Raw genomic sequence first — 15,267 nt, 5'->3', positions numbered from 1 at the left:
ATTTAGCTCAAGTCGTTATCTCGTGCGAAATCTCACAGTTGACTAAATGGGGGAGAATAATGCGTGTACGTGTTGCCCTTTGATGAGTATAATTTTCGCAATTATTAATAAATTGTGCCTTGCCGCTTCAATATTTGTCAATCAAACGTAGTGACGCAATGTACATTATTTAAGGTTCTTAAACTACAGCAATTTTTTTATGTCTTGAACTAAAAGTTAAATAAAAGACTAAAATAAATTTCAATGCCAGGTTCAAGTTCGAGTCAAAATTATATTGTATTTATTGAATATTAAGCTGAATAAGAATGGAGATTCTATTTCGGTCAGGTCTTGTACCTACTTGTCATCACACTATATGATAGTTTATGTAAAACTACGCAGTTTAAAAATATGGTAAGCAAAGTAATAAAAAGAAGTAACACCTGAAACGATGTCTAATTGCACCGGAAAAACCGGAAATTGTCATAGCGTATCTGAATAAATGGAGTAGCATCAATGAATTGATCTCAAATTTGCGATGATTTCGAGAAAATGTCCTTTGTAGTAGCCCGCCGTACCTTCGCCACGCAATATATCACTGTCAGAAATTTATTTTCTTGTTTCAGCATACCGAAGAGCACAAATTTCACGACCAAGGAAGTGGAGACTCTGAACAACAAGACTTCGTTTCATGTGGAAAACTTGCGGCCTTACACAGTTTATAGCTTCCAGATAATAGCTTGGAACGAAATGGGTCCGAGTAATTTTAGCAAACCATCTTACTTTATGGTCACTTTGAGAGAAGGTAAGTCTTAGTTGTATGCGTCTTTACCAACAAGTTCAATTAAAACCGTTGATCCAATAGAAACCTAGGACATGTGGTACTAAAAAACTAAATATTCAGATTCAAAAAATCAATGTCTTAATACGTGCAAATATTACATATCTAATGTGTGTATAAATGTATTTCTTAGACAATATCCCAAGCAGTTTCGCTGAATTTTGTCATACAATTTTCTCACATCGGTTATTAGTTAGCGAAAAATCAACAATAAAGAAAGTTAAATAAGGGATATATGCATGATGGAAAATATAAAATATCTTTGGTTCAAGACCGATGTTAGTATAAACGCAAGCAGATAAAATACTCCTCATAGCTACTACGCATCACTTCTATACTAAAAATTTATAGTTATTGTTATCTTATACTTATGTTAATTACACATTATATTGTTACACATTATACAATTAATACACGTTTCCATTGCAGTAAGTCCTAATTATCGTCCAAGCAAACTTGATCGTGCCTAAAACTACATTCGAATTTAAAAAAGAGAGCAAAATTTAAATTCAAAATTCCCAAAGAAAATACAGCATTTAAATTTATAATAGTGATAATATTACCGAAAAATGCCAAGTCAATTTTGAATTATCGGAATGTGCCGGAAGTTGTGTGGACTTCGAATGACTCTTGAGACTTAAATTGTTCAATTTCAAAGAACCTTTCGCAGCCAATCTGTTCAACCCGAATAAAACTTTTAGAATTTCCGTTTATGATTTTTCCGGCCAATTCTTTCGATACAGTTATTTTCAAACGGTTTTTTTAATCCGAAATGGAGTTAGGTAGAATTGAAGTTAGTGTATGTAATAAAGTTGGCCCTTGAGGACTTAAGCAATACAACTGAGAGAATTGTTCGATAAATTGTCAATTTAAACTATAGAGAAGTTTTAAACGACTTTTCAAGGTTTTACCACTTCAAGCTTCGATTTCTTATTAAATTGTTCGGATTGATCTTTGCCAATAGCATGAGTCGAATTGCTTTTTATAATTGGAAGTTAAATAAATAGAGAAATTTTACTGTGTGGTTGTAAAACGATGCCGGTACTTCTTTTTGCATACATTTTAAAACTTCTTTTTAAGAGTTTCAGCTATTGTAAATATAAATGTTTTAACCAAATTGTTAATGTGATATAACGTACTACAAAATGACATATAATAAAAAGTGATTAATTTTTAACATCCACCAGAACTTTAATAAACATTCGTCCATGGCATAAAAATTTCAAATTAGGTCAGCGATCGATCAAATTATTTGTTAAAAATTCAAATTATTAATGATTTTCAACTATTTCAAAGCAATCTGGAAATTAAGCGATGAAACGTTTAAACTGTACGTGCTCCTAGAGTATTCAGATGTGTTGTAAATCAGTAAGTGAATATTATATCTAACATATATATCGAGTAAATTATTAAGCAACTAGTGATCTAATCACATAAGCGTAGTGTTTTTGTTCTAGCAGTTATGCCACTGACCCATCTTCTAAGCACCTAAAACTATAAGAGGAACTTTCTAAATCTGATTATAAGTTTTAAATAATAAGGGTCCACTGTCTAGTCCTTCATTTACTAAAATGGCATGATCCGCGTAACAAGTTACCCTGGTGACTTGCAAAATTTAACTTTGTGAACATAGTTTGTCAAACACAGTTTGCAGCAATAGATTAATAATGTTTAAGCACCTTTGTACATTCCTGAACTTGTTAAGAACAGCTGTGAGCTACGCAATTTGCGTATATAAATTTGACTTTTTGCGTCCAGAATTAAGGAAAAAATGAGAGGCCAGTACGCGGAGATTAATGAACTTTGGGTTAAAATAATCATAAACAAAGACGATATTCTGTATTTAGACTGTACAAAATTACCCAGTTAAAAATAATAAGATCACGTTCATGAAAAATAAATTTTCCGATGTAGTTTAAATCTCTTAAACTCCCAGATTCGACAATCTTTATATAAAATAAAAGGAAACAACAAACAAGAAGAGACCAGCAAACGGTAAATAACTCAGAAATAATGGAGAATTCCTAAATAGGCAACTCAAACGGTGTTAAATTCTAACGAATGTCTGTACGTGAGGAAGTTCGTAATTCGTGCTTAAAAGTTGCCTTCAACTTCCAAGAGTTTTAGCTTTTTATGCATTTGATTGTACCAGTATTTGATGATCAGTGACTAGAATATGGTGATTTCAAATAATCGGAATAGTGAAACAAGTATTTCCAGTTGTTTTGTTTTAAAGAATACGAATATAATATTTTTCACTCTAATATTGAACCGGATTCCAAATAAATATAATTTTCAATACATGCAATTATTTCTATTGTTTGATCATATTTGTAAATGTTAGTTTACGATAACTTTTACAAGATATGTGCTATCAACCAACATATTTTCAAATGTATTACTTATAGAACTATTATTAAATAAATTAAAACATGTTCTTAAATGCATTAACACCAGGTAACATCGAAACCGTCCAACTTTGGGAAAGACACGTGTTTATTGCAGAATACCACATTTCCATCGAGTTAAGTAATGGAGATGGCTCTTTTCATGTAAGATTCGCTTTAAAGAATGAAAGTATTTAGCAAACGAAACTATGAAAACATGTTCGAGCACCTGTTAGTCAAACTTAAAAAAAAAAAAAAGTTTTCAACATTGAAGTGTAATAACTAAATCCATTCCAACGGTTCAAGTAAAACAGGTTCTGTATCAAAGTAAAATGCAAGAGAGGAAAGGTTGAGGCAACAGTAAAAGTAGACACAGTACTAATTATTTGTTTGCCTAAATGTAACCGAAAATTTTATAGTTTGGAGGATCACTCAAAAAAAACACCTATTATTATTATATTTCATCAGTTAGTAAAATCATCTAATTACTATGCATAACATGTAGACATGTTTCCTTATATTTGCCCAATATTATCCAACACTGTCCAGGCTAATATTGAAAGTGCTGAATAGAATATGATTACTTAAATTGAGTCTGCTAGGAAATATATTTTAGTTTACGGACACTTTATTACAGATCTTGGATCTTCATGCCTCTCTTAGGCCCTATAGACATAAACAGACACTTAACTCTGCGTAGATAACTGACAAAGTAAAATTTATAAAAACCATATCAAGAATCGGGCATGAAATTGTTCTCTTTACTACGGGGAACGTTATTTGCATTGTACATATTTTCGAAACTTCATTTTATATCGAACCGGAAAGCTGACCTGAATTATCAATTTCAGACCTGGAGTACGAAGCAGAACGCGATTTGACTTGACTACTCAATATAGTAAACACACTCCAAATGAACATGTTATAAGCAAACATATTGAAAAATAATAGGCAACGATAAGTGAAAAATTCTTTTTTCACTTATTTTTTAGATATTTTAAGATAATTTAATATCTCTACTGACTTTTTATTACCTTTTAATTAAATAATTTGTTAGCCGAATGGTTCCTATCTATCGTATGTCATTACAATTGATAACAGTAAGTTTTCATCTAGACTCATTTTTGGACTGTTTGTGTATAAACCTCTGAGATACTTTAGTAAATATCAGAAAGTAAGCATTTCTCCAGCCAACATTGTGCGGCAAAGTAACTAAATTTAAGAATTTTCTTATCCTTCTTAATACATTAGAATTTCAGTTCAATATTTGAAATCTTAACATTGTTGCATGTTCTTGTTATACTTAAAGAACTTCTGATGAGAGTGTTTGAGACGCAAAAGAATTTAAACTTGCCAAAAAAAATACATTATTTTAATTCCCTCCAATCCAAGATAATACTAAGTACTCCATAGTCGAGTTGTAATAACTGTTGGCCACAGCTACCATTGTAGCCATTTTTACTAGTTCTTCTTACAACAAACAATGTTTTAACAGTTTCTTCGGCTAGAGGAATGTTTCAATAATTAGGATACAGTACAGAATTATTTTTCGCAGTAGATTGCAATAGAAAAGTTAATAACTTTATACACTTACTTTAATATTGCTTAGTTCAAGAAGAACATCTATGTCCACCTCGATTATTACTGTCTATGCCTACTCTATTTTCTTTTTTATTTTCTTGCATTAAAAACAATGAACCTGTTACTAAGACTGCAGTAGTTTGGGTTAGTTTATCATTATTCTTAGAGACAAAAAACCGTCGAGTACATTATGTTACAACACTTATTCACGAATGACTTATTTATTCATTTAAAAATATCGTTGTGACTAAACTTTATGCAAATGCAGTAGGTAATCTCGATGATTAGAAACTGCCTGACAAAATTAATTATGAATAGAACAAGACTTCCATTAACGCAATTACCTAAAAATTTTGAAAAATGTCGTTTCCAATAGTTCTATTCGCTGTCATATTTAATATTCTAGATTTTCCTCCGGAACAGTTTTTAATGTGTGACATGGATCGGTCAACATTGAGTCCAAAGAGTTTTTATAATAAAACGGCCTGTGAAATACTGAACAATACGAGAAGGGTAACCGTAAGTGTACTTAACCCCAAGTTTATTGGACCCAACAAATATTGGAATAATATACAGCTTGCATTAAAAACTTCTATGGTAAATGTGAAAATTGTAGTCACTTTCCAACGGGCCTATGTTGCTTATTTTTATGAACGGCAAACGAATGTTTATTGAATATTATAATTCCTCTTTGAAGGTTAGAGCCTTATTTAAGTTTAAGTAAGTCGAAGCCCCAACTACAACACGTTGAAATATGTGACAATACCTAAAAGCTGTACAATTTAGAAGTCGAAACTACAAATTAACAACATTTTGGAAATTAATAATAAATAAATTAATATTACTTCAACATGCTGTTGATTCAAACAACATACAATATTAAATGGAAATAACAAAACTGTATATTTAAAGTAATAAGGTTGATTCAATCAAATTTAATGGTTTGGTAATGTACAATAGCACACAAGTTATTTAAGTCCTGCGGGTTTCCTTTCCATTTAGTTGAACGGAAAGTTAAAATTGGCTTTCCAGGTAAAATAAACTATCATGAGAGCTTGTGGTAAAACTCCCACATTCTTGGATAAATAGAACCTTAGACTCGATATGCTTTTCCAGAATAAACTAGAACAAGGCTAGTTAACGTTTTTTTTTATTATTTTATGTTTACTTCTTATAATAGTTTTCTTACGGATCATGCAAATATAAATAATGACTCAATAATATTAACAGTTTGTGGCCGATACCACCAACTTAGAAAGATTAAGCAGTTACTGGTGAAATAAGTTCATCTGTACTACCGGGTTTTCTTTAATTGTGCCCTAGAGAACGTAGAAACATTGTAATTATAAAGGGCTGTACAAGAGCCAAGAGCCGTTTATTGGGAATGTTCATTTCAACATTGAGGAAGCTAATTTTGTCGTCTCTCTCGCGCTGTAAAGCCAGAGGCGTCTCAATAACAATAACTATACCCTGTTAAAGCTCACTCGAGCTAATTGCCGCAATCGTGTTTAATCTGCCTGTCTCTAAATATAGTCGAGAACTGAATAAAGTGTTTATCAGCGAAAAGTAAATAATCCAAGAACATGATAAACCTTAGAAATATTTCGGGAAAATACATCTAGGCCGTAACAATTGGTTATCCGAAAAAGTATTTTATGACATTTAATTTTTTTTCAATGAGATATTCCGAACGATTATATTAAAAAGCTTTTATTTTCTAAAGTAACCTAAAGAAATACAGATTCTCATATCGGCAGCAATTCGTTTAACTTGCATAAGAAATATTCTGCAAATGAACTTGAGGTAGTTGTCAATAATATCAACCTGACTCAAAGCACTAATAAAATAATTTGATATTCGGACATTACTCAACAAAACATGTTACTCTCAATTTTAAATGGATAACGTTGAGATTAACATCCTTTAGAACGTTAACTCTAGCATGTGTACTACTTACTAAGTAAAAACATATAAAATAAAACTGTAGTTATATTCTTGTATTTTTAACTAGATGAGTCTTCAGTCTGCACTTTAACCTCTCATTATACGTCTGATTATATCTCATATATCGTTTCAAATTACAAAGTTAAAACCCCTGAATGGAGTCATTAGTAACTTTCAAATCGCTGTAAAATACCCCATTTAAACTAAACTGAGGAAAATCAAATTGGCAACAGTCAATGATAGGCGCAGGCAATAAATGATGCAACGAAATTAATATTGTAGGTGAAAAACAACCAGCGTTTCGATCCCGATAAAGTTACAATTTTAATTCAACCTGAAATCCGACTATCGACATTTAAAATGATCCAGGGTATTTAATTAATTTCAATGCTTTTAGAAGCTTTGCCAAAGTCTCACTAATTAAAAATGTAATGTACTGTGCTCTAATAAAGGTAAATTTTGTATTTAATATATTGTTAACTTAAATCAGCAGTATTTCTATTATAATACCAGAAGAATTTATGGTAAATATTCCATCAAACCATTAAAAATACAGATGTGCTGTATGCAGATGAAACTCCATGATAAATTTATGTAGGAGCTCAAATAAAAATGCCACAAATTAAGTCTTAGATTGTCATGATTCGTGTTTTCAGTTAACTGCGGTGGCCCAAATTAAATTAAATTCATCATCTGCATGTTTACATTTCATTTTAAATTTTTTCTTCTGGTTTAATTGCTTCCTTTATCTTGCAATTATCTGGGCGATTGAAGATCTCAATAGCATCTCTTGTAACTCTGTGAAAGATGTGATGTGTTTGGTAGAAAACAGCGGCTTCTTTGGAAATCATTTTCAGGTTTTCCTAGTTACGTGCTTCCATTGGTTGTAGCAATGCAGACGGAGCCGCAGCTACTTGTAATCTCTATACCCCAGAAGCTGCTGGAGATCTGCTTTGTCATTGGCTGTCCAAATACTCTTTTTAATTTAATTGTTTTAGTCGGCTGGAGGACGATTTTCAACCGTCAACATTTGAACAATCGGAAGTCGTTTCTCAACAGTTTCCATCGTTCCATCCACACTCTTTAAAACTTTTTAAGCTCGCTCATATACAGGGTGGGCCACCGGAAATGAAACGGTTCTTAATGACATTGAAATAAAATCGCTGACACGTATATTGATAATACAGATAATTTTGAAATACGTGCCTCATAGACGCCAAAAATTTTCGTAGGAAACATTTCCTTCTCAAATTCATATTTTATTATTAGAGTTAATTTTTGTGGCGAAAATGGAAGATGCTGTTTCCTTAATTCCTTACGCTCATTTTATTGGAACTGCATATGTATTAATGCATAATAACTCCTATCCGCATATGCATAATGTAAACGAATTTCTGTACGATGTTTAGACTCAACGGTTACAGTACTAAACATCCATGGGAGCAACTCCATTGAATAATTCGTCGACGTTCAAAACTGGTACGATTTCTCATTGACCTGCGTTTAGCGTTAGAAGAAGTATATGACGTCATTCCTCAAAAAGAAAATTGAAAGTCGCATACCTATAATAGATTCAATGTGAAGTTGCAGGCTCTAATAACAGCAACATGTGGACATACGCGGGTTTAGTTCCTAAACTTTCTTTTTTGTTTATACAGGGTGTCCCGTAAACACATAATCAAAAGGATACTGCGATTTTATTTGGATCGAGAGAAGACGATCTGACCTAACTTTTATTAACAAAAAATGTCTGGATCCTCTGCTATTGATGGTCAAATTTTTTCATAAAATTTATCCTTTTCGAAATATCGGCAGAATGGTACTATGTATTTTGGTGAAACTCGCTGTGAATTTGTTCTTGTGTAAGACTCATATTTTGATGAAACAATCGAGTTCAGCCGTTTTGGACAACTAGGGAATTCTTGAGTGTCGTGGAACAAAAGCTACCAGAACTTTTTATTTCGTGGATGGAATCAACTCATGTACTTTTGGTTGATGTACTTATTTCGCGTACTAAATTCACTATTTTATGCTCTTTGCAAAATCTTGTAGCATTCATAGTTTTTGCACAAAAAAAAATATGTCTGTTTTCTTTAATGTCTTATCAATGTTAGATATTAACTGCAAATATGCACCGCGTAAACGCGTAGGCATTCACGCAAATTTTATTCGCAAAAACCTAATACTATGACCATGTCGGTCACTTCGTCATTAGAAAAGGTCATTCGAAACGAATTTGTGAGGTTGATTGACAATTAATTTATATTATATTATATCGTTTTACGATATTTGCAGTTAATGTCTAACATTGTTAAGTGGCAAGGAAACAGAATTTTTTTTCGCAAAAACTACGCATGCTACAAGATTTTACAAACAGCAGTACAGGTATTTTTTGTACCATGACACTCAAGAATTCACCACTTGCCCAAAACAGATTAACTCGATTGTTTCATCAAAATATGAGTCTTACATAAAAACAAAGTCACAGCGAGTTTTACTGAAATGCATCGTACCATTCTCCCGATATTTCAAAAAAGAATATTTGAGTTGAAAGAAACTTTGACCATTAATAGCAGAGGAGCCAAACATTTTTTGTTAATAAATGTTACGTCAGATCGTCTTCTTTTGATGTAAAGAATATCGCAGTATCCTTTTGATCATGTGCTTACCGAGCACCCTGTATATTTTCCTGTTTTTATCTGTTATATATTCTGTTATATAATATCTGCTGCTCAATTTGTTTTTTTGGCTGTCTCTAGCTATACAGTAAAAAGGAAACCATTGAAACAAAGTTTGCCATAAGTTAACATTACTAAAAGTATATAAACGACCTCTTGATGTACATTTCTATGCAGAAATAAACAGCGAAACTTTTAGGTATTGGCTTTTAACTTGTGGCTTCTTAACTTATCAATATGTTTACAATAGCGGCCCTTATATTTACGACTGAACCCTTCTGAAGCAAATATGTAGCAATATTATTACACTAACTATTCAGGAGAATATTCATACTCGGTTTTGATAGTGCGGTTCCTAATTGGCACTCTCATCAAAATTCCATGATCCTTGCAAGGTAAATAATTAGGAATGTGCTTATGCTGTTTAATGGTTGTTTTAGGTAAAGCAGGTATATTACACACGCATTAATTAATTCAATTAAGCGAGACGAGAGCGGCCAACTAAATTTCAACTTATTTTAAAGAAATTTTGCATGTATTTAGGCGGTTTTGTGATGACCGCCCTGCGGAAATCCTGCAAAGGCTGATCGGCTTTATTTTCACATAAATTGCACAATTTGACATACCTGTATTAAATTGACATGCATTTACTATTAAAGTACTTGAAGTGAAATATTCAGGTCCGCGTAGTTTAAAAATATATGCATTTTTATTCAGGCTCTACTACATATTGGGAACACAAGTGTTTATTATTAATACCCGACAATTCGACATTTCCGTCATGGTTTGATCCTCAGTGCACACTTGTTATTCTTTATTCTTCCAAAATTGATTTATTCTTCGAAAAATGAAAATTACATTTCTGTATCAAATGTCCTAACGCGATGATGAAAATACGAATAGCAAAAGTGGATATAAGGGTGTCACAATGTATAGAGATATTGCATTGCAAATTAAATTTCGTTTGGGCCAGGCAATAGTGCTTTTGAACTAAAATCTTCGTTTCTAGATCTGCAAAGTCGGTTTTAACCAGATAAAGTAATAAATGTTCGCTCTTCTCGGCTTAAAAGTGTCGGCTTGTGCGCTTTCAGTTGGTGTCAATTATTTGAATGATAGTACTAATCATCTCATTGCGTCTAGAAATGGGATTTTGCCTATATAGTCGCATTTAGTGTATTTAAGAAGTGAAATAAAACTATCTTTTGTAGTATTTCTTCATAGATCGTATTTGAATTGTTGCAGTGTTAAAAAAAATTCTTCTTTATGCAGCTCCATATTTTTCCATTAGCCTTTGTCAAAAGCCATCATCTTAGGCCTCTGAAAATAAAACTACATTTTTTGCCACATTTCTGTCGAATGTTGCATTTTAACATGAAGTTTCTTATCATGTTGTATAATTTTTTGTCTGTTTTATACTGGAACATGAGACATTCATTATAACTGGATTTTCATAGAAGCTGCAAGGGTTTTCGATTCAATAAGTGCAATTATATTACATGAATTTGTCATCACACATAAACACAATTATTTTCAGAAAAATAAAATCAAAGCAAAATCGTGTACTGTATTCATTAAAAATAAATAGTTTTTGTAAAGAAACATATATTTGCACAAATACAAATAATAAAACCGTGTGACACTCTGTATATCTGCATTAGAACGCAGAACTTCCATCCATTTGATCTATATCTAAATATACTTCAATTAACTCAAAGGTTTTTGGATATCCATTTACATATAGTTCCTTGAAATGTGTGTGAAAGCTTAACTTAATTGTACTTAATCAAACATCAGTATATTCATAGGAAATATTTCGGTGTACAAATTCTTCCACAAGTGTTGTTTAAATATAAATGACAAATTGAATTTTAAAAATTTGCTATATCGTAACTCCAGTAAATACTAAATACCTTATATTTACTTCGTGGACTCGCTATTCAACAATAAAATTCAGCCATTTTTGCTCTCATGCTTAACTTTATATGAATTACAATATATATATGTAAAATATGGGTTGTTGGAGTGGAACTTGAACTATGATGTTGAAATGTTGTCTATTATTATTTGTGTCGTTAGTTAACGCTTAATTCAAGCTTCATCATGTAAATTTTGACACAGATTTGAGAAAAATTTTCAATTTTTCTTCGACTTCTAGCCATCTGGAGCCGGTACATGGCCAAAGGTTCGAAGTTTTGTAAGCTCAGATTATAACAATTTTTAGTATTAGGTACAAATGGTTCAAAAGCGAATATAGCTGAAGATGTGTAATTTTAGTTTACGAAATATGATACAGACTAATAATTTTTTTATTGGAAACCATATTTGAAAGTTGGCCCACAAAATTCCATAACACTTTACTATTTTTCAATGTAAATAAATGAGCAATTCTGATAAATCCTGATTTATTATTAATTGAATGTATTTAAACAATTAATAAAATATATTTATCTCACATGTAAATGCAAGGGCAAAAAGACCGATGTGATCGATAGCCTTTTTCGGAAGAAATATAAATTATTATTATTGTTCTAATATTTAACTGTAGTCGGAAATGTACATTTACATTACTTACAAAACCACAATTATTCGAGTGATTTGCTTGAGAGCGTCAAAAGTGTCCTGAAGATATGGAGGGCTTTAATAAAAGTTGATACCTATCTCCATATTATAAATTCGTTTTCATGTATATACGGCGTTGCTTTTGTAGTTCCATTTATGGAATATATTGGCAATATTCAGCTGAGCATGTCTCCATTTTAACATTGACTTTCCCACAATCTTTGCTTATAAAGCGCTTCTAGAAAAGTAGAAAAATTCATACTGGAAGTAAATTTGTTCCCTGTCCGATAAGGGTAAATCGGCTTTTTTATATTTGTTTTTGGCACAATCTTGATATCTTAAATAAAATACTACTACCATATCATCTCTTTCCCCCGAAAGAGACATACAATAGAATATTTTAGATAAGAAAGAACATCACCTAGACATATTTAAATTCGGCCTATAGCAAAGTTTTAATATTATTTCAGTTTGGGGCATTATTATAGCCATATTTTAACTTTACCTTATTAATCTATTTGCAGACAAGTCGTAAAATATGATGGAAGACGCAGAGATAAAAGCCGTCACAAATCTGAAGTTCTAAAATATTAAAAGCTTTGCGTGACAGGAATACAAAATGAAGATTCCTGCACCATGATTCAGTTTACTTCGTGAATCTGAACCATAATATACCTCGCGTAATATAAAATTAGTTCTAAGCTTTCCATTGAAAGCTGAGAATGGCGTTTTTCTGCGACAACCTGTATTTTAAGTAATCGATTGTAATATTTGATGATGCTTAAAATTACAGCACTGTGTCGGTTTATGCACTTCTGCACTGAAAACGCAAATAATACTATTAACTGAATTCTCCCGATGTACTACTCATACCCAACTAAATATGCAAGGCAAGTAAGTATTTATTTAGCAATTTACAGGAAAATAGCCCGATTGCTATGCTACCAATTTCTCGCTTTAGACTGTTGCTTTTGTCGAAAAGCAAATTGAAATAGTAAATAGCCAAGTTATTTAGTATATTTTGCCATATATAACTAATTATACCAGTGCTGAATTTACAACTTTATTTTTATTTTCCTCAAAGAATTTTGCTTGCAAGCCAATTTTTAAGTTTATTGCTGCATGCCAAAACGCATAAAGCTGAATTGAAAATAATAAACATATTTTTCAAATCTATATTTGAAGTAAGCGAAATATTTAAAGTATTTTATATTTATATGTTTTACAGAACATTGAAAAAAAAAACAATTAACTGTGTATTTGGTTTAGTGCTTGCTTAAATGACAACAATAATTAGTACTTAAATTTACACTTGTTTTGCTTTCAAACGTTACTGCTATATTACAGTTCAAGCCTGTATTTACTACCGCATTTGAATTGATTATTTATGAGCATATACATAGAACGTATCGGGATGTACGCATCAACCAAAATATTATGATTCCATATTGCATGCATGCAATTCGGCAAACAGTCCTCCTATAATTGCTTCATCATTGTCTAATTATTCTCGGATACGCACTAATAGATGTGGTTCAAGATGAAATCAACAAAATAAGTTTTCTATTAAAACGTTGGTATGGTTCTAACATGGTTGTCGGGTAGTTTTATAACTGCATCTATTGGGAGCGCCGAGCACAGCAGCCTTTTTATTCATCATCGCAACTTAATTTTTTGTGCTAAATTAATCATTTAATATTTGGCATCAATTAAATCAGTTTACTTTTTTAAGCTTAGATACATTTTTTTGAGTGAGTGAATGTTCAAACTAGATTCGGAAATCACGAAATTAATTCTCACTCAACTGTAAGTTTGATTCTAGTGAATTCAATCTGAACTTGAAGTCAATACCACAAATTTACACTTAAACCTGTTTTGAACTGGGATTGAGCTGGTGTCGTGCAACCGGCCCTCAGTGACTTTTTTCAAGTCTTATAGCATATATCTTATATATAAATTTATTTCTTGTTTAAGTACCTTTGACATCCCAAAGTCCAATTATTTTATATTTACAATCAAACTACCAAAATCAATGTGCAAAATTTTACATTGTGAACATGTGCCTGCAGATCATTTGCTATTTTGTAATTAGAAACGTCCTAAACCAGGCTGAAACTCTTTCTAATATAGTTATAAAATATAGACATCATCCTATCCCAAGCACACAAAGCGCTGTCTCGAAAAACCTTTTTAATTTTTCCACTTCGCTTTCCACACTTATTATTGGAGAGGGACTGTTTTTCACATCCTGGAACTCCATGTGTGCGATGAAGAGTATTTACGACCCGCGAAAATATATTGTCTCTAAAATTTCTGAGCAAATGAATCACGAAAGTTACTGCGTTGTAATATGTTTAGTGTAAATGGCTGTAAAAGTTTTTGTGATATATAATATTTGGACCCCTGATTTTTGGAGGATAACCGCAGAGATGAGGACAATTTATTGACCATATTTGACACAGTTACAATTATTTATTTCTTGTTGTAGAAGTTACGAAGTCAGTATATCGAACTTATGTATATCGGGGGATAATATTTTACACTTCGTATTTAATTCGCTTTGTTCATAGACTTTGATAATATTGCGTTAGTATTGGGGGAAAACGATTTACGGTTCTCACTTTTTAAGTTTCAGAGGCAATAGATGTTGTTGACTACTTCGGAAAAATACTTAGAAATGCTCATTGAAATGTTCTTTGCTGTGTGCAGTGTAGCTGTTAGTAAGGTATTAATAACTACAATTAATACCGACTTATTTTATAGTGTTGCCACTTGCCAAAATAGAATCTTATTTAACTTTTTCTTTCTTCTACGTTGGAAAGGTTGTCCATTCGTTCCCTGTAAATTTTCATCTTCTATTACATATCAGTCTTCTATTTCTTTTTAGTTTGGTATTTTTGTATTTACTCCTCACTACAAATTTCTGCCTGATTGGTTAATGTGTGAATATAGTTCGCAATTTCCTCATAAAATCAGCTCGCTCATATTATCGTTTTATACATATCACCGAAATAGCTGTATAATAACCTTCGTCTGATGATTTTCGCATATACTTTCATATTTTTTTGCTGGCTTTATAACTTCTTCATATGCTTTCACATTGTATTGCAATTTTTCCAAATAGTATGATTAACCGTTTTTGATTTATTTTTATTATTTTGTTAATGTGTACACCAAAGTAATTATCACTCATTTCTGATTGTAGAACTGCTACCCTATTAAACTTAATTTAAATGTACCGAATGTGACTATTCTTTTAAGAATGTCTACACTGTTATCGTGAAGCCAACGTTTAATT

The 15,267-nt window shown here is 31.7% G+C and overlaps 1 protein-coding gene and 1 long non-coding RNA gene across 5 annotated transcripts in view; one reads left to right on the top strand and one right to left on the bottom strand.

The window, feature by feature from the left end:
• LOC109537920 (tyrosine-protein phosphatase 99A) overlaps positions 1–15,267 on the top strand; it is a 298,832-nt gene that overhangs the window by 241,475 nt on the left and 42,090 nt on the right. For all 4 annotated transcript variants that reach the window (XM_019904885.2, XM_048661512.1, XM_048661513.1 and 1 more), the window contains one exon: positions 606–784. In XM_019904885.2, the coding sequence (XP_019760444.2) occupies positions 606–784 (179 nt within the window). The remainder of the gene's footprint in view (positions 1–605; positions 785–15,267) is intronic.
• Positions 11,969–12,838, bottom strand: LOC125502656. Its single transcript, XR_007280427.1, has 2 exons — positions 12,475–12,838; positions 11,969–12,207 (listed from the first exon to the last, which is right to left on the bottom strand). It is a non-coding gene; the product is annotated as an uncharacterized LOC125502656 (long non-coding RNA).

Source organism: Dendroctonus ponderosae, unplaced genomic scaffold (assembly GCF_020466585.1).
Source record: "Dendroctonus ponderosae isolate FM_Combo_2020 unplaced genomic scaffold, Dpon_F_20191213v2 Dpon_F_20191213_1, whole genome shotgun sequence".
Classification (NCBI taxonomy): domain Eukaryota; kingdom Metazoa; phylum Arthropoda; class Insecta; order Coleoptera; family Curculionidae; genus Dendroctonus; species Dendroctonus ponderosae.
The sequence above is the reverse complement of the archived record's forward strand: the minus strand, read 5'-3'. Positions and strand labels throughout refer to the sequence as shown.